Source organism: Dermacentor variabilis, chromosome 3 (genome assembly GCF_050947875.1).
Source record: "Dermacentor variabilis isolate Ectoservices chromosome 3, ASM5094787v1, whole genome shotgun sequence".
NCBI classification, from domain to species: Eukaryota; Metazoa; Arthropoda; class Arachnida; order Ixodida; family Ixodidae; genus Dermacentor; species Dermacentor variabilis.
The window spans coordinates 72,156,419-72,182,203 of NC_134570.1; the positions used below are offsets into that span (position 1 = coordinate 72,156,419).

At 46.9% G+C, this 25,785-nt stretch overlaps 1 protein-coding gene across 2 annotated transcripts in view; it reads right to left on the reverse strand.

Annotated features, from left to right (window-relative positions):
• Sarm (sterile alpha and armadillo motif) overlaps positions 1-25,785 on the reverse strand; it is a 211,847-nt gene that overhangs the window by 170,567 nt on the left and 15,495 nt on the right. The window contains exon 1 of one of the 2 annotated variants that reach the window (XM_075685591.1): positions 5,928-5,972. The exons of the other annotated variant lie outside the window; for it this stretch is intronic. Within the exon in view, the coding sequence (XP_075541706.1) occupies positions 5,928-5,957 (30 nt within the window). The 5' untranslated portion in view covers positions 5,958-5,972. Of the gene's footprint in view, positions 1-5,927; positions 5,973-25,785 lie in introns of those variants that run through there. 2 annotated transcript variants of the gene reach the window in all.

The following is a 25,785-nucleotide window of genomic DNA, read 5'->3' on the forward strand; positions in this document are numbered from 1 at the left end:
GTCTCCAGGTTTCTGCCCCATATGTGAGTACTGGTAACACACAGCTGTTATACACTTTCCTTTTGAGGGATAGTGGCAACCTGCTGTTCATGATTTGAGAATGCCTCCCAAACGCACCCCAGCCCATCCTTATTCTTCTGGTTATTTCAGTCTCATGATCCGGATCCGTGGTCACTACCTGCCCTAAGTAGATGTAGTCCCTTACTCCTTCCAGTGCTTCGCTACCTATCGTAAACTGCTGTTCTCTTCCGAGCCTGTTAAACATTACTTTAGTTTTCTGCAGATTAATTTTCAGACCCACCCTTCTGCTTTGCCTCTCCAGGTCAGTGAGCATGCATTGCAATTGGTCTCCTGAGTTACTAAGCAAGGCAATATCATCAGCGAATCGCAAGTTGCTAAGGTATTCTCCATCAACTTTTATCCCCAATTCTTCCCACTCCAGGCCTCTGAATACCTCCTGTAAACATGCTGTGAATAGCATTGGAGATATCGTATCTCCCTGTCTGACGCCTTTCTTTATAGGGATTTTGTTGCTTTCTTTGTGGAGGACTACGGTGGCTGTGGAGCCGCTATAGATATCTTCCAGTATCTTTACATATGGCTCATCTACACCCTGATTCCGTAATGCCTCCATGACTGCTGAGGTTTCGACTGAATCAAACGCTTTCTCGCAATCAATGAAAGCTATATATAAGGGTTGGTTATATTCTGCACATTTCTCTATCACTTGATTGATAGTGCGAATATGGTCTATTGTTGAGTAGCCTTTACGGAATCCTGCCTGGTCCTTTGGTTGACAGAAGTCTAAGGTGTTCCTGATTCTATTTGCGATTACCTTAGTAAATACTTTGTAGGCAACGGACAGTAAGCTGATCGGTCTATAATTTTTCAAGTCTTTGGCGTCCCCTTTCTTATGGATTAGGATTATGTTAGCGTTCTTCCAAGATTCCGGTACGCTCGAGGTTATGAGGCATTGCGTATACAGGGTGGCCAGTTTCTCTAGAACAATCTGACCACCATCCTTCAACAAATCTGCTGTTACCTGATCCTCCCCGGCTGCCTTCCCCCTTTGCATAGCTCCTAAGGCTTTCTTTACTCCTTCTGGCGTTACCTGTGGGATTTCGAATTCCTCTAGGCTATTCTCTCTTCCACTATCGTCGTGGGTGCCACTGGTACTGTATAAATCTCTATAGAACTCCTCAGCCACTTGAACTATCTCATCCATATTAGTAACGATATTGCCGGCTTTGTCTCTTAACGCACACATCTGATTCTTGCCTATTCCTAGTTTCATAAGATGTACAAATTGGTGGTCGTACAGATCTACGCGCCTGCATCCGCTGCAGTGACCATAGGTTGGTAAGATATCGAATTAGCCAAGACTTGAGGAGGGAACGGAAGAAACTGGCATATAAGAAGCCGATCAATGAGTTCGCGGTAAGAGGGAAAATAGAGGAATTCCGGATCAAGCTACAGAACAGGTATTCGGCTTTAACTCAGGAAGAGGACCTTAGTGTTGAAGCAATGAACGACAATTTTATGGGCATCATTAAGGAGTGTGCAATAGAAGTCGGTAATAACTTCGTCAGACAGGATACCGGTAAGCTATAGCAGGAGACGAAATATTTGATTAAGAAACGCCAATGTATGAAAGCCTCTAACCCTACAGCTAGAATAGAGCTGGCAGAACTTTCCAAGTTAATCAACAAGCGTAATATAGCTGACATAAGGAAGCATAATATGGATAGAATTGAGCATGCTCTCAGGAACGGAGGAAGCCTAAAAGCAGTGAAGGAGAAACTAGGAATTGCCAAGAATCAGATGTATGTGTTAAGAGACAGAGCCTGCAATATCATTACTAATATGGATAAAATAGTTCAAGTGGCTGAGGAGTTCTATAGTGATTTATACAGTAGCAGTAAACCCACGAAGATAATGGAAGATAGAATAATCTAGAGGAATTTGAAATCCCACAAGTATACCGCCGAAAGAAGTAAAGAAAGCCCTGGGAGCTATGCAAAGGGGGCAGGCAGCTGGGTAGGACCAGGTTACAGCAGGTTTGCAGCACCAGCAGGATGGTGGGCAGATTGTACTAGAAAAACTGGTCACCCTGTATACGCAATGCCTCATGACCTCGAACGTACCGGAATCTTGGAAGAACGCCAACATAATCTTAATCCATAAGAAAGGGGACGCCATAGACTTGAAGAATTATAGGCCGATCAGCTTACTGTCTGTTGTCTACAAAGTATTTACTAAGGTAATCGCAAATCGAATCAGGAACACCTTAGATTTCTGTCCACCAAAGGACCAGGCAGGATTTCGTAAAGGCTACTCAACAATAGACCATATTCACGCTACCAATAAGGTGATGGAGAAATGTGAGGAATATAACCAACTCTTACATATAGCTTTCATTGATTACGAGAAAGCGTTTAATTCAGTCGAAACCTCAGCAGTCATGCAGGCATTACGGAATCACGGTGTAGACGAGCCGTGTGTAAAAATACCGAAACATATCTATAGAGGCTCCACAGCCACCGTAGTCCTCCATAAAAAAAGCTACAAAATCCCAATAAAGAAGGGCGCCAGACATGGCGATACGATCTCTCCAATGCTATTCACAGCGTGTTTACGGGAGGTATTCAGAGACCTGGATTGGGAAGAATTGAGGATAAGAGTTAATGGAGAATACCTTAGTAACTTGAGATTCGCTGATGATATTGCCTTGCTTAGTAACTCAGGAGACCAATTGCAATGCATGCTCACTGACCTGGAGAGGCAAAGCAGAAGGGTGGGTCTGAAAATTAATCTGCAGAAAACTAAAATAATGTTTAACAGTCTCGGAAGAGAACAGCAGTTTACGATAGGTAGCGAGGCACTGGAAGTGGTAAGGGAATACATCTACTTAGGGCAGGTAGTGACCACGGATCCGGATCATGAGACCGAAATAACCAGAAGAATAAGAATGGGCTGTGGTGCGTTTGGCAGGCATTCTCAGATCATGAACAGCAGGTTGTCATTATCTCCCAAGAGAAAAGTGCACAACAGCTGTGTCTTACCAGTGCTCACCTACGGGTCAGAAACCTGGAGGCTTACGAAAAGGGTTCTACTTAAATTGAGGACGACGCAACGAGCTATGGAAAGAAGAATGATGGGTGTAACGTTAAGGGGATAAGAAGAGAGCAGATTGGGTGAGGAAACAAGCGCGAGTTAATGACATCTTAGTTGAAATCGAGAAATGGCATGGGCAGGGCATGTAATGAGGAGGGAAGATAACCGGTGGTCATTAAGGGTTACGGACTGAATTCCAAGAGAATCGAAGCGTAGCAGGGGGCGGCAGAAAGTTAGGTGGGCGGATGAGACTAAGAAGTTTGCAGGGACAACATGGCTACAATTAGCACATGACCGGGGTAGTTGGAGGAGTATGGGAGAGGCCTTTGCCCTGCAGCGGGCGTAGCCAGGCTGATTATATTATTATTATTATTATTATTATTATTATTATTATTATTATTATTATTATTATTATTATTATTATTATTATTATATTGTGCGTTGCTGTCGCTTCTGTCGTCATGCTGTTTTAGGACCTTCCACAACATCAAAATGTCCCGAAAAGGCTCACCACGTTTACAAACCAGCCGCCAACCTTATAATTGCGATTAACATTCTTAGAATACTTCATCCACTTTCCGGGACCTGTCTGTCTGTCTGTCTGTCTGTCTGTCTGTCTGTCTGTCTGTCTGTCTGTCTGTCTGTCTGTCTGTCTGTCTGTCTGTCTGTCTGTCTGTCTGTCCGTCCGTCCGTCCGTCCGTCCGTCCGTCCGTCCGTCCGTCCGTCCGTCCGTCCGTCCGTCCGTCTGTCTGTCTGTCTGTCTGTCTGTCTGTCTGTCTGTCTGTCTGTCTGTCTGTCTGTCTGTCTGTCTGTCTGTGTCTGTCGTGCGGTCGGTCCATGTTTCATGCTCCTTCACAAATTTACTTGCATATATATGATCAATTAGACACGAATTACGTCATAATATATAAAAACAGGTCAAACATACAAGAAGAGGCAAGCGTGAAGCGTTTGTTAATGACTATAATGAATTTGGCGTTCCATTATGAGACGTAGAGAACATTAAGCCCGTCTTTGAAGACCGAATCCTGGCCGTACAGCGCGCCCGCGATCGGGTCGGCAGGCTAGACCTGTCGGTTCCGTCATGGGATTAGCCGGGTGCGCATTTTATCACGTTTTGCTGGACCCAATAAAAGTTTATTCACTCACTCACTCACTCACTCACTCACTCACTCACTCACTCACTCACTCACTCACTCACTCACTCACTCACTCACTCACCACGAACACATTGATTCAACTACGAGATATGAGATAAATGCGAATGAATTTGAATGTCAATCAAAGAGTTCTTCTGTGTGTCGCGTGTTCTAGTGCGTTTTCGCAGTAAATAAATAAATAAAGATAGTTCTTTCGAATGGGACCACTGGAGGCTTGGGCCTCCTCTGAAATAAAATCCTGGCTACATGCCTGGGTGACTGTGCATGTGCAACTGGGTATTTACCACGTTAAGCGTCGTTGATTTATCAATGAACGACCGTCACGCAAACTTAGGCCACTGAGTATGTAAAATCGGGTAGGTGCAGCTCTTCAATGGACCTCTTTGACGCCAATTTGGATCACATGGGTGTGCGCAGCTGCGTATATATATATGCCGTTCTTCAGCGACAAAAAAAGAACCTTTAAAATTTATCCGGTATTGGGCAGAATGGAACCCATGTCTCATATGTTCAGGTAATTTTATCGGAATATCAGGTAGATATGCCTTGCAGTCTCACCTGCTACAATTTGTGAATTGCAATATGTACCATAAGGTAATTCGCCAGAAACTTAATTAGTGAATTTTTGTTAATTAGTAGGTTATTCGTTTAATTTCTTGCGCAAGTAATGTCTGCCGTTAGACCAGTAGACCAGTTTATGGATTAGAATTGTCCTGCCCGCCAGAGGAAATTTTTTGCAAAATTTTTAAAGTGTTCGCTGAAACACCCTGTATATTCGCACACGTGCTACGGGCGGACTTCGTGGAGCTGCCGCTAGATGGCGCAGGATGTGTAGGGTGGAAGCGACGCGAGGGACGAAGCGGCGCTGCATGCACTCAATACATGACGCGTTCCGGGATGACAATATATGGTATCCATAACATGGCGTCTATGACGTGTTTTCGTCTCTCGTAATTGCTTCCAGTGCATGCAGTACTGAATTACTGAAGTACTGATATTACTGAAAGCACGGCCTTCGAGATCCGATTCTGTTATCCAAAGAAAACCGTCGCTGGAGAGTGGACTTAGACGTCGCCTCTTCAACCTCACAATTTGATTTGAGTCGATCGGACGACGATGGCGTGTGATGTATATATGCGACAACGGTCCCGTTTATTTCACTGCCCATGTTGAGAGTATACATTAGAGCGTTCAAAAAAGCGATCGCGTCCCTTTATGGGCCCCTTCCCACTCTTCGTTGGTCCGCCGTTTTCTTTCTACCGTTTACCGAAATTTGCAGGTTGAACTGAAACAGAGTACGACATATATATACTACTGCAAGAAAAGCAGTGGGACCGGCGCCGCGTTCCTGAAGAGAATGGGAGGCTTTCGTGTGATACGGCGACCCGCCGTTCCGCTTGCTCCCTCGGGATCATGAATGGTTTATATATGCAGTGTATGGTCGCCTTCGTGTATCTGTATATTGTCTAGCAAACTTTGGTGCTCCCTGTCTTGCTCGTCAAGATGCGCCAACAAATATATCTGCTGCTTAAACCTTGTTTGGTAAAAAAAATAACATTCTAAGAGCGACGCTCGGAAGCAGCAAGTTCCAGCGCGATCTAGCCATTGGCGGCAACTGCACATATCGCTCTGGTCAGCCGATGTCCAACTCACCGCGCACAGGACAACGGGAGCCGACGCCATGACACTGGGACCGCCGTGCGATAACATGGTGCCGCAAATTCGTGCGCTATACTTCGTTGGGGCACACGACGCCTGCCTGCGCCGCCGGTGGACTGATCACCCAATGCGTGCTATAGGGGCATGCTTGGCGAACGAACGGCCTGAGCGATGCTCTGGCGCCGTGTCGGTGGCTAGCGAGACCTGTCTGCGAAAGACCGCCCGTCGGCGACCTTGGCTGCGGTGCGCGTATATTAACTTCGCCGCCGCCGCCGCTGCTGCTGCTGGCAGACCGCGAACTATGCCCGGGGACGTAATGGTCGGGAGAGTCCATGGGGAGTACATGCCGCATGCACTCGTATAACGACAGCACTCTTTTTTTTTTTTCTCTTAGCGATCTTGACGAGGTGCGGCCAGGAGTCACCGGGGCCATATCGATGAAATTTTTCCGGGTCATGCGTAATTCCCGTGTATGATCTCTTTGTAGCGAGTGGATGCCTTTCTATTATGCATATATGTAGAAACACGGGACGGTAGGCTACGTTATAGCCGGCTATACCAAAATATCAAATTCCTTACCCAAGGAACAATAAAGAGAAGCGAAAGCGAGAAGAATATCTCAGCAAGCACTATACACACGTGAACACAAGCACACAGACAGTTTATTTACAAGCAGCAGCACCGAAAGCACAGTCCAGTATATCTAAAGGATATAGCCTGGGGGTACACAATACCCTCGAGGAAATTGCGGAAGCGCGACGGACCGCCCAGCTGCAGCGGCTCTGACCGAAGCCGGCAGGCGCATACTTCAATACTTGGGCTTCACGCCCGGGGCGAAAAAGGCGAGTAGCGACGTTTCTGTCCCAGACGGGACCCGGCGCTGGATTCGGGTAGACCTCATCCCGAGAAACATGAACCCGGAGTTTAAGAAGGAGAGAAGAGCGGCGAGGGAAAAGGCCCTCATCGACTTTCACGCCGAGGACGAGCACGCAAAGTTCGTGGATGCGGCAGAATACCAGGGAGACTGCGCGGCGTTCGTGGCTACCGTCATCGAGGCGTCGTCCGGCGCGACGAGGGAAGCGGCGAGCTTACGGGTCCGCGAGGCGTGTCAGGCGGAGGAGGTGACCATTGCCCTGGCCATTTCCGACCCCGGGTGCCAGACGGTGTTGTGCGATTCGCGAAGTGCAGTGCGGAATTATGCCAAGGGCAAAGTGTGTGGTGAGGCTGTTCGCATTCTGTGCTCGGCTGACCTGCAACGAGACAATAGGTACGTTAGAATCAAGTGGTTCCCGGCGCACGCGGGCAACGATGCGTCGGAGAAGCACGATAACCACAACGAGACGGCACACGCAGTGGCGCGAGCGCTAACCAACCGCGCCGCTGCAACCGACCGTCCAACGTGGTGTAGTGCCAAGGACCGCATGAAGACGTTCAACGAACTTACACAGTTCTACCGCCTGACTCGAAGGACTTTCCCACCCCCGCAATCGGGGCTGAGCCGAGCGGAGGCGCTGCTGTTCAGACAATTGCAAACTGGTTCGTTACCCACCCCAGTGTTAATGAATCATCTGTACCCGAAATTATATGTGAGTGATGTGTGCCGCGTGTGCAAGCGGGAGAGGGCCACCCTGACGCACATCCTATGGGATTGCACCAAGTTCCCCGACGAAGCTTCGACAAGTACAACGATTTCGCCGCGACTCGCGGCTGCGGCGGAACGCTACGACTACGAAAGCCAAACCTGGGCCGTCCAGCAGGTCTCGGCGGCTCTTGAAAGACAAAGGCCGAGGGAAACCGACGGAACGTTGCCCCTCAAGACGACCGACCGCGGGAGTAACACGCGCTGGAGTTGAGTAGAGACCACCCGCTGAGAAGACGTCAGGGCCCGCGTCACGGCGCCATTTAGTCATGGTGTAGTTCTGCAGGCGACTAAATGAAGTTGTTTCTCTCTCTCTCTCTCTAAGGATGGTAACCTATCACACAGGAAGGAGAAAGTCCACGCAAGTCTTTTCATGTATACATGCATGTGGACAACACGGCCACATCAGCCTGTTCGCAAATGCGCAATACGCCCCTAGTGACCTACTCCTCACCACTGTCGCTGACCCCGCTACTCAGGCTCGAATGGTCATAGCACACTCGTGGATACAGCCGTACGCCGTACCCTTTATGACGTTAGATACGCCTATCACCTTAAAGCTCTTCAGACAATGTCCGAACACACTGCACGCGAAGTGCGGTGTCCCCTCCCCCCCCCCCCCCCCCAACGCACATTTTTTCTTTCAACTATTCTTTTTCTTAATAATTAGGGCTGCCAAATTGAGAATGTGCCTCTTACACGGGTGCGCCTCTTACTCGAGAGTGTACGGTATACGTCGCGACGTTGACTCGCGCCGTGCGCACATCGCTTATATGAAAAGAACGTGCGCGCGTCCACGGAAAAGGGAATATGGCAGGGCGTAAATCTGCCATCCGACCACAATGCTGATGGTGATGCACTGAGCGAACGCTCGGGGATCGAAGGGGCGCCCGTTTGCGAAAGCTGACGTTGGGACATCGCGCCGCAGAAAAAAAAAATGCATGCAAGAAAAAAACAATAAACAGAGAAACGAAGTAGAAATAAGACAACGGATAACACAGTTGACTGCTAGGTCACTCGGTGTACTGCATTACTGAAGAACCAAGTTCAGACGACACAGGCAGAAAGGGAACAAAGCTGAGAGTATTAGCTACTCACAACTGTTAATTAAGCTCGGGGTGGGGGGGGGGGGGAGGGAGTTATTTGGTGGACGCACGCGATTGTTTTATTTACCAATGAGGGCGATAACGAGAACCGCTCATTTGACATACCTAACGCCCGTCCCGCCTGTGGCTTTTCTGCTTTCCATTTAATTCAGCGCCGTTCTTGTGTTTTCTCCTTTGAGGAAAGTCGGAGTAATAACGCTTCCCAAATAACAGAACGCCTGCAGCGTTTTGAGACGCGTGACGCAACGCGGGAGAGCTCGTTCAGTTCAGCGGAAGACTCACCCGGCGACGCATAGCGACATCATATTAAAGCGAAGCTTTCTACGTTTCACTGATTCCTCCGTGAGCGCTGAAAACTCACTGCAGGAAAGCCAACCTACACATATGCGTAGAACGCTACAGTTTACATTCGCGGTACCGCGCCAGCGTCGACTGGCCGGGCGGGCAGTGTCTGATAATGACGCTAAGCGAGGAGTTCAGAAAGAGTAGCGCATGCGCACACAGTTCACTGGAAGCGCAAGTTGTGTCTACTAGGCATGACACCACCCCTGTCGCGATTAACTTGGCTCCCCTGCTTATATATCAGCGACAGCAAGTGCGCGTGAACACGGGCTCGTCTTAGGATCTGGAAAATGCAATCCTAAACAAGCGATCAAATCACATATGCATAGCATCGGGTCGCTCAGCATTTCTTGGGTTCGTTGCGTGGTCGTTGGAAATAGATACAATCCTAATAATAATAATAATATTTGGGGTTTTACGTGCCAAAACCACTTTCTGATTATGAGGCACGCCGTAGTGGAGGACTCCGGAAATTTTGACCACCTGGGGTTCTTTAACGTGCACCTAAATCTAAGCACATGGGTGTTTTCGCATTTCGCCCCCATCGAAATGCGGCCGCCGTGGCCGGGATTCGATCCCGCGACCTCGTGCTCAGCAGCCCAACACCATAGATACAATCCTAAACAAGCAATCAAATCCCATATATGCACGGCATCGGGTCGCTCAGCATTTATTAGTTCGTTGCGTGGTCGTTAGCTTTGGACTTTGAATTTGATTCAGTTTGCATCGGGGCAAAGCTTCGCGTTGAACCATCTTTCTTTAAGAAATAGGAATCAGATTTTTTTCTATTTGTAGCTCTTAAGATGGCTATAAATACCGCTCCCCTTCCTTCCTTATCCACAAAATAGTCCTTCAAGCCATTCCTTAATACAATACAATACAATACCCTTTATCGATTTCTTTATCCCATAGATAGTTCCGTGGTCACTCTAAGCACACAGTTCTTGTTAGGTCACCAGGCAGTGGTGGAATATTTTCGTACATAAAAAGCAAACAACTCTAAGCTGATTACCTTGCTTACAGACTAACGCGGTACATTGTGAATGTGTTGTGCTTTATGCCGCCACGATAACACACTGGAATTATTTGCACTTGCAAAACAATTGAACGAAACAGTAAATGTGTAGCGTATTGTAACGCCACGATAACGCGTTGCCATTATTTGTACAAAAAAAGAAAGAGATTAAAAGATAAGCAAATAAAATGCATGGTAAATGTGGGGCTTCCTAAATTGCTACAATTACACATTAACATTATTTTGCAAAACAAAGGAAGCGAACGATTGAAAAGCAAGCACAGTTCCCTGATAGTTGCCTGAACGTATACATCATTTCCTCATTTCTTTCGTCATTTTTTTTTGTTTTTTGTTTCGTGCTTGTCTTATATGAGTCGACGCTGAGGCCATTAAATAATATTGGCACATAGCAGTTTTTTTTTACAGCGAAGTTGTTGGCCTCTCGGTGGTCGGTATTTTTAGCGTTGATCTGTGAGCAGAAATTATCATCAGCAGCAATGGCTCGTACCTCGGGTAAACAGGCAAAAATGCAATGGCTCATACACCCGTAAGGCAAATGATACATGCGCTCAGCAAGAAGCAGAAACTTGATTAAAGAATGGTCCGGCAGTTTTTGTTGTGGTGGCCTCAGGTGGCGGCTCGAAGTCCTTGGACTCGCGGGCGGCATCTTGCCGGACGGCCCAGAGCTGGTTTGCAAACTCTGAACTTTTGAGAGCCGCCTGCCATGCGGCGGTGACGCCGATGGAGAAGGTCCCCGCGGCTCCCGCAGCCGGGGCGGCGTCGGGAAGAAGCGAGCTCGAGGCTTCCTGTACTCTGGCAACGGCCGCGATTTCATATGGACGCGTCGCGAACGGAGGTGTGCCGTTGTTTCGGGCACATTCCCAGAGCATGTGTCACAGCGTTGCTCTCTGTCCGCATGCTTCACATGCTTCTGTTTGATATAAACCAGGGTAGCAGTGATGTAAGACGGCGGGGCTAGGGCAGGTGTGTGTCTGGAGCAAGCGTAACGTTACGGCCTCGTTCCTGTTTAATTTATCGCGCTGTGGCGGGAATGTGCGTCTTTCGAGTCTGTAGTGTTGGGTGAGGTCTCTGAACGTGGTTAGGCGATCGCCCCACGCCCGCTGTGATTCTTGTTGCTGAATTTCTGTCGTAGTGTCCCGACGTTAGATACGATGCCTCGCCATCGGGGGCGGAGGCGGCGGCCACATAATCTGCGGCGGCTCGGCGTGTGAGACCTCGAGCCGTGGCGTGGGCCGCCTCGTTGCCCGCAAGCGGGACATCGGTGTGTGCTGGGGTCCAGAGGAGGAAGACCGTAGAATTTTGGGCTTGCGAGGGCGATGTCGAGTCGCCGTCGTCACAAATCTGGAGTATGCGGGCCGTTACCCGCGAGAGACGCGACCGCGCACGAAGCCGCGGGTGGCCGCCTGCGAGTCGCTGATCACGATCGCAGCGTTCGGCACTGCGGCGAGTATTAGGACTATCGAGGCTTCTTCAGTCGCCTCCGTGTGTCCCGTGGTCACAGTGGCGCGCTCGAGGCACTTACCCGTGCGATCTACAACCGCGATCGCGTGTGCGCTTCTCGCTCCTCCATACCGCGCAGCGTCTACGTACACCGCCTCGTTGCTGTAGCCAAACTTCTTCTGAAGGTCGCTTGCTCGTTTGTTGGGTCTCCCGGCGTGGTGCGTCGGGTGCATGTTCTTGGGAAGCGGCGGGATGATCAGGTGGTCGCGGACCGAGGCCAGAAGCGAACAGTGCATACATTCGTCGAAATCACCCATACAACAGAGAGAACAGCACACGTTCCAATAAAGAACAAGTTCAAAACAAGCATCCGAACCATCAATGAAGCATTGCATACCCCCCTCAGTTGTTGTAGTGGTGGTTTTGCAGCGACTTCGCTGGACATCTGCTTTCGTAGGGCCGGGGTGGCGAGTCAGTTTATTTACCATAGTTGGTAAACACTCGTGGCTTAACGTGTATGTCCGTTTTTCATAGTGTAATGTTCTTATTTACTGGTGCTTTGTATTATAAGTAAAGTAGTGCTTCATGAGCACACTATAATTAAAGAGCTCACGGACTTGCCGTACACCTAGCGCTTCATATCTCTGTTCTATACTTGTTTCGTCTGATGCGGCCCCATAAGTTATGTTTTTTACTATTCTTTCAATAATGCGGCTGATTTCGTGTTCTTTTGTTTTTCACAAGAAGTGCCGTACAGAGTGATACCATATCTTAAGAATGATTCTGCCAATGTCTTATAGTCGTGCCAGGTAAGTTGTTGGTCGAAAAACTAAACACAAGTATTTTACAGTGGCCTCAGGAGTTAAAGCCCGACAATTGCAATGATTACAAGCACAACGATGCTGCAGAATTGCCCTGCTCAAAGTTATTACCTTGAGGGCATTCTTAGAACACAATAATATAGTCTTTGTCCGGCTCAAATAAATACGGTTTTGTTGAAACCATTCCGCAACCTTAGATAGAGTGTTTGAAGACTGCTGGATCCCTTTCCTGATTCCCAATGTCAAGTGAAATCACAGTATCGCCTGCATACTGAAATATCCTTGATTTTATAGCTGCACAAGAACAAGACCCGATACATATACGTTAAACAAAATAGACTCTAGCGTACTTCCCTGAGGAACCCCATATTTGATTAATATTTAAGTTGCTGTAGTTATCTTATAACTTGACGCTTTGTACCCTGTCGCGAAAATATTTCACAAAGAACTTTAATGCGTATAATTCTTTTTAAAATTAATTTTTGATCATTTGTGTCAAAAGCTCGTCAGATTTAAAAACAACGCCAATACTACATGATTAACCTCACTCGAGCTACTGACGAAATCTGAAAATTCCTTCAGAAGATAAATGGACGTTTTTATTCTTTGTAAACCCAAATTGAGCAGAACAGGTTAACGAGTGTTTTCCACGAAATGATTGTACAGTTAATGCTACGTGTTTTTTCATGATGTGAGGAAGTACTGATATTATTGATATTAGCCTAGCTTTCCCACGTTCACTACTCTTAGCGTTTTTGTAAACTGATCTAGCGACCGAAATTTTCATTTCTTTTGGTATATATCTTACCTGTAATTATACCATTCAGTAGATTTAAGAGAACGTTTTTCATGTCGTTAAACCTCCAAAAAGCACGCGAATAGGAATTCTGTCATAGCTAGCAGGCTTCCATAGCTTCATGGTGCTATTTATTTATTTACAGAATACCTGCGTCACCTCGAAGGCGTCACCTCGAAGGCACTATTGCAGAAGGACAGTTAGCGAAAGATTTATTAAATTGTTCGCAAAAATAAGTAAAAAATACCTAGAGTAATGTAACATCAAAGTGGGAACATACAATAGGCTAACATTTTCAAGCGTAAGAGAAAGTTAAAACAATATTAATAAAGTAATGCGTTGTCACAAACACAGGCGGGAACAAAAATCGTGATTATCAGACACCGAAATCATTCCTCCGGTAACAAATTCCAGTCTGCCGCAATTTGTGGAGGAAAGGATTTGGCAAAACGGTGCGGATTACAGCTGTATTCGCGCACCTCCTTCGAGTGGTCGAGTCGAGTCGAGACATAAGTTGGCTCCGACACGTGGTTGCGGTTATCAATGCCTGCTTGGTTACAGATATACGGTGGAAGAATTTCAGACTTGATTTTTTCTCCTTCTGGGGATTAACGTTTCCCAGTCCAGCTATGCTTTTATTTCAGTGATACTTTCGAAAGGGTTGTAATTATTCGAGACGAAGAATGCAGCCTGATTTTGAGGTTTTTCTATTACTTGTATCAAATAATCCTGATATGGGTCCCAAATCATAGAGGCATAATCGAGGATATAGCTGACACGCAAAAAGTAGTGTTTCTTTAATGTCTTTGGACGCTGATTTAAAATTTCTGCGAATAAAAAACATCTTACTTGCCTGAGATGCTGATTGCTGGATGCGTACGTTCCACTTAAGTTTCGGCGTGAAGTAAACACCAAGGTACTTGCACTCTGAGACGCTTTCTATTGTTGTGTTTTCAACTTTGTACTGTGTTTAAGGTTCGAATTTTTTATTGAAAGAAACGGACGTGATTACATTTATTATTATTCAGACTTATTTGGCAAGCGTAGACACCAATTTGTTATTTTATCAAGGTCCCCCTGCAAGATTGTTACATCTAATGGCGAACTTACTTCTCTGTAAAGAGCACAGTCGTCTGGAAATAATTTCGAGGGGGGCTGTATGTCATCTGCAATGTTCTTAATATATGTGAGGAATAACAGTGGCCCCAAAACGCTGCCCTGGGGCATTTCTGAAGTTGCGGTAATGTGTGATGAACTACACCCATTAAGAACCACACACTGTTTACGACCATTCAGATAATTACAAATACAGTTTCGGGTTTTATTATGTATGTTCAAAGACGCTAACTTAATATTCGGCAAGTGATGAGATACTGTGTCGAACGCTTTCTAAAGTCAAGGAATAGTGCCTCTACGTGTTTATTCTTATCAAAGGAGTTACTTATAAGGTGCTAGAATTCAAGTAACTGTGTTTTGAAAGAGTAAACGTTACGAAAACAATGCTGTGAGACAGTAAAAACGTTAATAGATTCAAGGTATTTGAATAACTGACTGTACAATATATGTTCAAAAACCTTGCCGGATACTGAAGTTAAGAATATGGGCCTGTAATTATTCTCGTTTCTCGTCTTCTGATTTAAAGATGGGATTACCAGCCACGATTTTCCAGTTCTGTGGAACCAACCCGGTCTCGTACGAGATTTGAAATATAATACAGAGATATTATGCGATAATGGCATGGCATTTCTTTAGAATGTAGGACGGAATTCCATCAAGACCCATAGATTTGGATGTGTCCAGTTCCCGCACAAGACAGTCGATACCATGTACATCGATGTACAGGCATGTAATGGTCATAGGCAGTGACGTCGTCATTAGTCTCACCGAAAACACCGATTTAAAATATACATTAAGAATTTCAGCCTTTCGAGCGTCTGTGGTTATAGTAGTGCCATTCTATTTTAGGGCGAGATTTGAAATGCCATTAAAATTAATTAAATTACGGGGTTTTACGAGCCAAAACCACGATCTGATTATGAGGCACAAGGTACAGGGAGACTCCGGAAAGTTGGACCCCCTGGGGTTCCTCAACGTGCACCTAAATCTAAGTACATGGGTGTTTTCGCATTTCGCCCCATCTGAAATGTCATCGATTCTACTTATTTTTATATATTTCCAGAAAGCCTTAGGGTTTTCTTTCAGGTCTGCGTTTAATCTGGCGAAAAATAATTGCTTCGCTTTCTTGATTCCCAGTTCTAGCGTCCAGTTTGCATCCTTTGAGTGCTGGCGGTTGAGTCAAGCGTTATTATTACAGCACTTTTTTGTTCACGCTCCTAGCTTTCCAGATCAGCCTACGCACTTCAATACTAAATCACCGTTTATTTTTATTTTTCTTTTGCCGCAGGAGTTTTACAGGAACATGTTTGTCTAGTAGTTCTAATAATTTGATGCGAAGGGTGGACCATAAATGCTCTGCATCCCTACTGACATGCGCCGGAAGGTTGGCAAGCATGATAATTCTGCCTGGATAGTGTCAAAATTGCCTTTCTCATATAAGAATACTCGGCGTGGTAGTTGCACCCGTATTGGAACCACTGAACTGTTTAACTTTGTAATGACCGCGTTGTGGTCACTGAGGCCAGGTTGCCTTGAGACTTTGGTCACAATGTTGCGGTCGTTACAAAGGACAAGATCTAATGTAGCCTGTTCTTTGGCATAACATAAATTGTTTAACATAATTAGTTCGCAAAAAATTGCATTGATTCGTGATTTGTTAGTTATTGGACAGTCAGTAGTCCAAGTTATGTCTGGTAGGTTAATATTGCCGCCCAGAAAAACAGTATCAGAGAGCACTGATAAAATGTCAGCAAAGTTCTGAATGTTTTATTACTGCCGTGTGGTCGGTAGAGGGTCCAAATGCTAGTTTGCACCTCTTTGAGAGGTACACTCGACACTCGACTGATTCCGCATCATTGTTAATATGAAGTACTTCACTAAACAAATCGTTTGATATTAAAGTAAGAACGCCTATACCATGCCGGTGTCTCTCTTTACGGAAGGCAGTAAACCCCGGTGGGAATACCTCGCTATTCGCGATACTCTTACTTAACCAAGATGCCGTGCCTAGTAAAACGTGCGGCTGCATAGTTGCAACCATGGAGGCAAAGTCGTCTTTCTTATTTTTGATGCTTCTGCGGTTAACCGAAAGTGCGGAAAATCCTTTAGGTCCAACCAAGGTGTTCACGTCGGTTCGAGGTGGCTTTTCGTGTGCATATCATTCTCGTAATAATCTGGCGCAGAAATCCTCTGCCACGTCACTCTCCGATCTCTTTTGAGAGAGGGCAAAAGCCTTGAATAGGAATGGCTGTACGGGGAGTGTCCGGAGACCGCGCACCCTTCCCTATAGTTGCAATAAAGGCTTGCGTGGATCTAGCGACTCACAGAAGGCAGTCCAACGTTGCGATTCGAGCTTGTCTAACCGGCGCTGGATCTTCTTTTGCGTGCGTCTGGAGGTGCGTAAATCGTCCATTGTCTTCGTACGTCGGTATCTTCGTTCAGCACGTCGTCGGATTGCTCGAAGTCGTTCTAGTTCCACATCAAATTCCGTCAGATTCGAACAGTATGCGAGAGTACGCATAGTGTCTTGCACCGCGCTCTTGATTGCCTCTTCCAAGTCGGAAGATGGATTGGCGTGGCAGTGTTCTTCCATGATAGAATGAAATTTAGACCAGTCCACTCTTTGGATCGTATCCCGTATAATTGAAGGGGACAATCCTCTGATCTTGACTTACGTGGGGATATGGTCGCTTCCGTCCGTCTCTATGTCCGCAAACCACCCGGCACGTCTGACAAGGCTTCGTGAGACGAAAGCCAAGTCAAGACAGCTGCTGTACGTGGAGCCACGTAGAAACGCAGGACTTCCATCATCCAGCAGCCAAAGTTCATTACTGGAGGCGAAAGACACCAGAGCTCTGCCTCTTGCGTTGATCTTCGGACATCCCCAGAGTATATGATGGGCGTTGAAATCTCCAGTAATGACCCAGGGATCGGGAGTTGAGGAAAGGATGTCTCGTAGTCTTTTGTGATCAAATCGACTTGACGGAGATAGGTAGGCGCCCACGAAAGTAAAGGTCAAATTCTTTTTCCTTACGTTTAGGCATATATATTGATTATCGTCATTGGGTGGTACAGGCTGATGAATGTAGGTGAGGTCACGGCGAATAAACACCAAAACATTACTGTTTTCACCAATAGTTGACGACATAAACGATTCGTATCCAGAAAGTCGATAGTGTTCGATAAGTTCGGCTCGCTAATGATGATAATAGGAAACATATTGGCATACACGAAGTGACGGAAATCCGAAATGTGCGCTCTGAGTCCGCGGGCATTCCACTGAAAAATAGCTGCTTGCCAGACCTCATCCCTAAAGGACAGTGGCTGGGGAGCCATGATCTACTCAAGGGTGGCCAGCACCGGACTCAGAGCGTCCAGTACTTGAAGCTCACTTCTAGCAGACGGTGTGTGCATGTTGTTTAGCAAAACGCGAACGGCATTCATTAAAGGCCTAATAGGAGCAATCACTTGCTCATCTGTTTTCCGCAACTCCTCGGATACAGCACCTTGCTGTACTGGGGGCGGCTTCTTCTGCGGCTCTTCTGCCGGTCATGTACGCGGAAGTGGCGGCCATTCCTTTGTTGAGAGAGATCTGGCAGTTTTGTCCCTTCCAACTTCGGTGTTTGGAGTGTTGGAGACTTCCGCTGATGGTGCTGCTTGACGAGTTGACTTTTCCTGAAAAGTTGATATTTTCCGTCTTGAAGACCTTCGACGGTGACGTCGTCTTCGCCGCACTTTCACAGCGGCCTCTTTGTGGGTAGAGTGGTCTCTCACCATTTGTTTAAGAATGGGGATCTTTTTCTTGACCTGGGGACAGTCTTTGGAAGCGGCGCAGTGATCACCCTTACAGTTAGGACACTTCAACGTGTTTGCACTGCAGTTGTCCTCTGAGTGGGGTTCGGCGCATCGAGGGCACACGGTGGAATTTCTGCAAACACCCTTCACATGGCCAATCTTGTGACAATTGAAGCATTGCATTGGTCTTGGAATAAATGGTCGAACCTGGTGGAGAAAGTGGCCAACCTTCACTTAGGATGGAAGGCAGTCGCCTTTGAACGTTATCCTCACAGAACGTGTGTTGCCGAGGCGACCAACATGCACAATGACGTTGTGTTCACTTGGTGGTTTTATGGGAACTGGGAAGTCTGCGTTAGGTATTTCATTGTCAATGTCATAGGTGACTCCTGTTATTGTGGCACCATTCGATGGCATGATGGAGCGGACCTTCATGTTTCCCAGCTGCGTTACATGTTGTAGTATGTTCAGCGCACTCGGGTTCATCACATCGATTGCCGGAATGTTTCGCCTAGTGTTTATCCTGACATCCTTGATCTCGTTCGGCACGGTGTTTTCTAGATACAGGGAGAGTGCTTGCCTGTTGAGGACGCGTAGGTTGTCAGTAGCGTTCTGTGGCACAAACAGGATGGAGTGAGGCCATCGTTGAGGCGCTGTTTTCACGGTGCTCGAGCTGGACGCCGAAGATGCGTTGAAAATTCTTCGTTTGGCCTTGCGGTACTGGACAAGTCGAAAGCTGTCTTCCTAGGACTCGTAACCTGATGAGGAGTACAGCTCTGTGTCCTCGCCATCACTCGACGTATTTCCTCGGTTCCTCTAAACGATGTCCGCGAGTGAACGGAAACCGGGAGGGTCCTCGAAATGTTGTACATCCATTACCGCGATGGAGGGGGCGGTAGACCCCACAAGGGCAGTGAGAAGTCCAGAAAAGCACAGAGACGAGCGAGATGTGTTCCACAAGAGATGCAGTTCATAGTAGACAAAAAGAAATAGGAACCTTATGGACTTTCGTCTATAGACAGTCTATAGACTTTGTATCAACAAAAGACAAAATCTATAGGAAGGCAAAGTCGTCTATAAAAAGTCCATAGACTTTCTATAGACAGTCTAAGCTCATTTTTGTAAGGGACCACTATAATGACAGCGGACGGTGAACTACAGCAGCTTAAACCGCTCGAAACAGCTTGAAAGGATCCCCATTTTTGCGCAGCGACTGCATCTGCACGCTGTTAGGCCCCGCCGCCACGATGTCGTCTGAAAACGAAGGGAAAAAGAAAACAGCCGCAACTAGTTGTCATCCGTATCGTTGCAAATGGCATCTCCTGGTGCCAAGAAGAGCTGCGCAGGAAGCGCTGGGGCTTGTTTACGCCGAACATTAGCCGCCTCGCGTATAACTAACTACATTGTCGGCGCACACGTATAGGCGTCGGAAACGCGGCGTCGAGTTTGTCACTCTCGGAGGTGAGACGAAGGGCGCGGCGCATCGATTACTGCGACGGACAACTCGCTGCGACAGACCTTGTTGGCTTCTCCGCAGCTTGAGCAAAGCCTGGCGTCTTGCACCTTCGTTGCAGCACGTGCGAGGACATCACGCGATTGTTCGCGACTGCAAAGAAACAAGCGCTGCTCGTGCCTTTGCAATGTGAGGGGTTCTTCGCTTTCAAACGACGTAATGAGGCCTTGTCAATAACACGGTTGAGACCTGCTGCGCGCTACTACTCCGTAAACGCAACGACAGCGCAAGACCCAGAGGGGGAAAAAATGTCACGTGCCTCTTTCAAGCAACTTCCAAACGAGGGAGAGAGAAAGTTTTTCTGGTATTTGAGGGAGAAGACGAAAATATAAGAACAGGAAGTGGAAATGCAGCTGAACCGCTGACCATGTCCGGTGCGGTAGCATGTAATTGACTCTAGGATACCACGCAAAATTTCATTATTATAGGTCCATGAGCTACAGTAGCATTGAACACGTGTTGCAGTTCCTTTGACGTGAGACGGCAGCCGCTCGTAACAAAGGCAACTAGCACATTGCTACCGGAATGGCAATGTGACTCGTTTTCAGAGAATAATGAAGGCGACGACTCAGCACCGTGGATTGATGAACAGTAACAAGGCGTGAAGCACACTGAAGCATTGTGTGTGTGTGCTTTTTTTTTTCACGGACTCACGTCATGCTTTGTGCGCAAGCTCATGCAAAGATACGGAGATGTCTGTCTTTTGGTGCAACCACAGCCGTGCTGGCTACTTGAATGTCTCTCCCGTAGATAACCCCGAAAGGTTTGTGAGCATCGAACGAGGCTGAGATAACGAGCATCACGGTTACAAATTGTCTGAGTGGATAGGAAGGCTCTTCTTGGAAGTCTGAATATGCGACAAATGAAAAAACCTTCTTTTCTTGTCCGAGCTATTTCTGTTTAATGCTGTTTCACATCATCACGCGTGTAAATAAACAGCCGCATTCGGTTAGCAGTGCTTAAGCTAGAGTAGTTCGTAAAAATAAGTATCAGCGAATAATGACTGAAAACCCATTATGAGCGGCGGCGGTCGACCCAAGACAAACGCTTCCCAAGAACGAAAATCATTCTGAATCCAGCCCGATTTCACCCCGTTCTCCACTACGCTTCATGGTGAAGACATGTAGAGGCACATTCTCGCGCGAGACCCCCTTGAAACTACCGTATAATGTAATGGCCCAACCTTTCTCTGTGCCACTAAAGGTTGAAAAATATATGCTCAACCTAAGTTTTCTTCTTGCACGAAAGCCATCGCACTGACGAACGCGAGTAATTAGTAGCTTGCAGCAAACATCATCAGCAAAGAGAGATACAACCCGTGCTTCAGGTTACTTACTCTCCCACTGCTTTTAACTCGCGAAAATAACGAATTGTTTGGGGGCTAGGCACGGTTGGAAGCGAAATCAACAGAAACGTTGCACGCTACTATCCACAGTGTTCCCAAAGCCAGCAACCCAGTGAAGGAATGAGCAAACTAATAGTCAAACGGAAAGAAAGAAAATCGGAATTAGTGGTCCTATGTGTGAACCCGAACGCGTTTTTATAGGAATACGATAAATAAGAGAAACAAGAGAATAACTAATAGAAGGGCACTAAAAGAAATTTGCTCAAAGCCGGTTTAATATATAAATGCACATGCATGGACCCCGTAACACGTCAACGGTGATGTTCATTGTGCAGTACAAACTCCATGTTACTAAACTGCACCAAAAAAGTGGTTGCCGAAAGTTTCTATTTAGCGAAGTGACCGTCAGACACCAAAAATCGGCGTCCGTCTAGAAACATTTGCGTTGACCTTTGACTGGCTGACTGCCGCCGCTTCGCAGTTTGCCTGGAATACAGCGGTGTAGACAGGCGAAGCAGCACCTGCGTCTCATCTGCGTCGCGAAATAATAAACGGCGGCGAGGACACGTGTTCTTTGGTGTTTACACCGAAACTACAACGCTTTCCTTCACTTAGCGTTCCTGTGTTTCGATCTATACAGCTTCCATCTGTCGTGACACCGAATGGCTGTTCCGCTTGCGTGAGACGTTCATAGCCTCCCAAGAAGCAAACGAACAACGCGGTCATTAAAGACGTAGTTCACCATTTGGCGCGGCGTCAACTCCGCGGGGGGAACCTGCTTCTAATTCTGGTCCGCGGAAGCTCGACGCAAGACGTGCATGAATGCTTTCGTGTGATTGCGCGTGCATACGACTTCGCCGTCGGGCAGGTGACAAACTCATTGAGATGCGGGCGTCATGTTGCAGTGAAACCACGCACGCGTATATAACGGGAAACGTTTGCGAACTCGACAGACGAGCGACATGTGACGTATGGTCTGCCTACGGCAGCGTGTGGAGGTTTCCAGCACATGCATTGCGTCATATCTTTCGGCAGCGTGCTTTGAAGCGCAGTGAAGCGCAGAACTCTGACCAGTGGATTTTGAACCATGGCGCTCAGTAGCTCAGTTACCTTAGGCGAGGTTACCACTGACGCCGCTGTGACACGTCTCTTCACCATAATTATCGTATGACCGCTGCAGGATGAAGCGTTCTTCAAAGAACCCTGTCTTGCTTCTGCTGACTCCGCACTATGTGCCGGCAAATTTCCTAATCTCATCCCACCACCTAATTATATGTGCCGTCCTCGAATGGGTTCCCTTCGATTAGCACCCAATGATCGCTGCATTAGATGATCTGCCTTGCTCCGTGTCTTTATCTTAACCTCCACTAGAACATCAGCTACACGTATTTGCTCTACATCCAACATCGCCGTCTTCCTCTCCCGCCCCCTGCAGCACCTCTTATGAAAGCTGTGGGTGTGTCCGGTATCGAAAGGCCTCTCCTCAACAATATTATCCAACATAATGGAATTTAACTCGTTCTGTATTCGTGGAGTTGTAGGCAATTAAATGTTGCTGCTACCACGCACTCGCGGCCTCCCCCCACCCCCCTCATACCCTTTCTTTTTTGTCGCTCCTGGTGCACTTGAAGCTACGCACAACGCCTACACGGAACAATGACGGTCGCGTTACGCCCATTATTGCACTGACCTTTCGCATCAGCGTGATTTAGAGATTGCGTGAGTGCGACCTTCCTTTGCGACGCCCAGCTCACAGATAATGCATTATCGGCGCAGTATTTGCCTGCACAATATGGCGCCTTCACCCGAACAGCGGTGACGACACATCTTCGAACATTATCGCCATCTTCATACATCATCGAAGATGGTAACACCTTAGAAGGAGATAACGCGCTGGGATACACGCGGAACGTTATTAGTAATAACTTTGACACGAAAGAAAGCGTAGTCCAGACTCAACGAGGCCCAGAAACAGAGGAGCATGAGAACTCAAAATTTAACCTAGAAAGCTTTTACTTAAAAAAAAAAAAGGCAGAACGCTGTCTCCCTAATAGCACGGCAGCAGGACCAGACGAAGTACCAATATAGCTAATCAAGCAGGTGGGTCCAAAGATCAAGGCACGACTGTCTAGAGCCATAGAACAAATGGTGAAAACAGAAAATTACGTTTGGGTGGCTTGAAAGCACGATGAACCTTATCTATAAAGACAAATGAGGCGAGCTCGCACAGACTACTTGCAGTAAAGTTGGTGATATATATATATATAGTGGCAATGCAAGCCACAAAATTATAGCTGTTGAAGTGACGAGAAAAAATTTTAAAAAGCGGGAACTGCAGAATGGGTGCAGACTAGGCATGCGCTTAGAGAATAATATGTTTGTACGAACTCGGTGCATAGAGATTTCAACAGACCATTATGGACAGCATTTCTAGATATTAAGTTAACTTACGGTAACGTACACAGGGAATTGCTATTGGTCATTCTCAAGCACAAGGGCATAGATTATGATTTAGTGGAGCTGTTGAGGGAGGTATTTACAGACAACCAAGTATAAGTTATATTAGAAGGCCGGAAATGCAAAGAACTATGAGAAGTTCACCAAGGACTTATGCAAAGGTTACCTCTGTCTCCATTGTTGGTCACGCTTTAAGGGCGCAGAAAGACGACAGGAAAACAGTGAATTAGGTTTTGATTTGTCTTACATCCGTAATGGGCAAAGAGTGCAAGAGAAGGTCCCTGGGCTGATGTATGCGGACGACACAGTGCTATTAGCAGATAATGCAAGGGATTCGCAGAAACTTGCGAATACTTCTGGCTGTGAAGCGACATATCTAGTTCTTAATTTCAGCACAGAGAAATGAGAAATTATCATCTTTTATATTGGGTAAAGGTATGCAAGCAAATGGAAAGAATAACCAGAAAAAATCGTCAGGCAAGAGAGAGAAAAAGCAATAGGGAAAGGAAGGGAAAGGTTGGTACATGGTACATTAAAGTACCATGTACCAACTCACCGAATAAACCACTCTTATAATCTTTAATGAAGAGACGAGTATATAATGATGTGGTATGAATTCAAAAGCAAGTCATGTCCATAGTCACGCTATTAGATACCTGGGTGCAGATCTAACACGATAATCTGAGAATAACGAGGAAGAGGAATGCAGCAATAATGAAACAGATCACTTTGGGGCTACAATAGATATGAGGAGGTGCGAGGAACCTGGAAAGGAGTAATGGTGCCAGCGTTAACGTTCGCAAATGCCCTTTTGTTCTTCAAATCAGATATCTTGTCGGGGTTTAAGAGAGAGAGAGAGGAAAGGCAGGGAGGTTAACCAGACGCACGTCCGGTTTGCTACCCTCCACTGTGGGAAGGGGTATGGAGACGAAGAGAGGGAGAGAGGAGCTAGAGAGAGCACAGTTTCGCGCACATTTGAAGGTTCGCACCGAGTCCACACACGGTTGCCAAGACCTGTCGACTTGAAGTATTTCAACAACGCTTTCGTTGCCATCGACGCGTACGGCCAAGGTCCAAGGATTTTCATTTCCGAAAATGGTCTATAGTCCAGCTGGTTAAATGTTGTCCGGAGAGCTCCACGCTCAACGTCGTACTGGGGACAGAGACATATTAACCAAATATCAGTAGGCCGATGGGTGTTGGGAGCCCACGGTAAAACCACAAATGAGCAAGTGCAGGGTGACATGGGGTAGGCTTCTTTAGAAGTCAGAGAAGCCAAAGCAAAATTAGTTTTGAAGAAAGACCCAGGAACGTGAATTAAAAGAAATGGAACATCTGTGCCTCAAAAGCGTGGACACGGAACGGAGAAAGAGGTCAACTGGTTGGCAACCAAGTAACAGCTAATTGAAAGTGGTAACAGACAACCCGGAGTCATCAAAAAGAAAGTGAGAGAAAATTCACCGACGATTAGGATACTACCTAATGAGGATGGGGATTTTGAGCGCAGCTGTTTGAGTGTTTAGAATTCGCGATATACTGTGGCAAAGAATTTGATTACGAATGACAGGGTCCTCTCGATCGGCGGCGGCCCTGAGCCTCTGCGGCAGACGAAGCACTTCCACGGGTTGCGTCGCTCATTGTTCAGAAGGAACTGGCTTTATATTATGATTTATATTGTCGCGTAGTAGCGACAGTGAAGAACGACACAGTGTCGAAACTGTGAGTTACAAACTTAAGTCTTTATTGGGCGAGCTAGTGCCCAGAAAAACAAGCTACACTCAGGCACAACCACGGCAAGCAGAGTCGGCGATCGTCGAAAATGTGATCTGCGGCTCAAGCGCATCGACTTTTATGCATGACTCGTCGAAGGTTCCAGTGTATCGCTGGCGCCCGCGTGGCTTCCAGAAAGTACTAAACAATTCGCGTCGCGCATAGAATCAGATTACAAAATGTTTTGGTGACAATGGCCAACGGATCCAACTATCGGTAACATTCGAGAAACTTCTGATACATGCAGGCGCGTCATGCGTCGAGGGATAACGTTTAACGTTTGTTAACCGGTGAAAAGTGGTGACCGAAGAAGTAGCGAACAGACGACAGGCGGTACTCTGGCGCCATCTCCTAGCGATTGTCGCAGAGCGCGTCCTGCGCGGCACTACGATTTTCTGCTCATGCTTTCCTCCTCGCGCTCTCTTCGCTATCGCCGCCTTCCCATTCCCCGCTGCGCTCCCCGCTGCTCTTTCAACCTTCGCTGTTGTGCTCGTTCGCTCGGTTACGCCGACGCTCGCCGCAGGAATCGGCGCCTAAGAGCTGTGCGCTAAAGCAAAGATGGTGAATTGGATACAAAGAACAATAAAAAGAAGGAGCGTGCCGACTTACAAGTACGACAAGAAAGGAATCAGGAGGGAAAATCTGTACGATAACGCAATGGAAGTGCCTTGATATC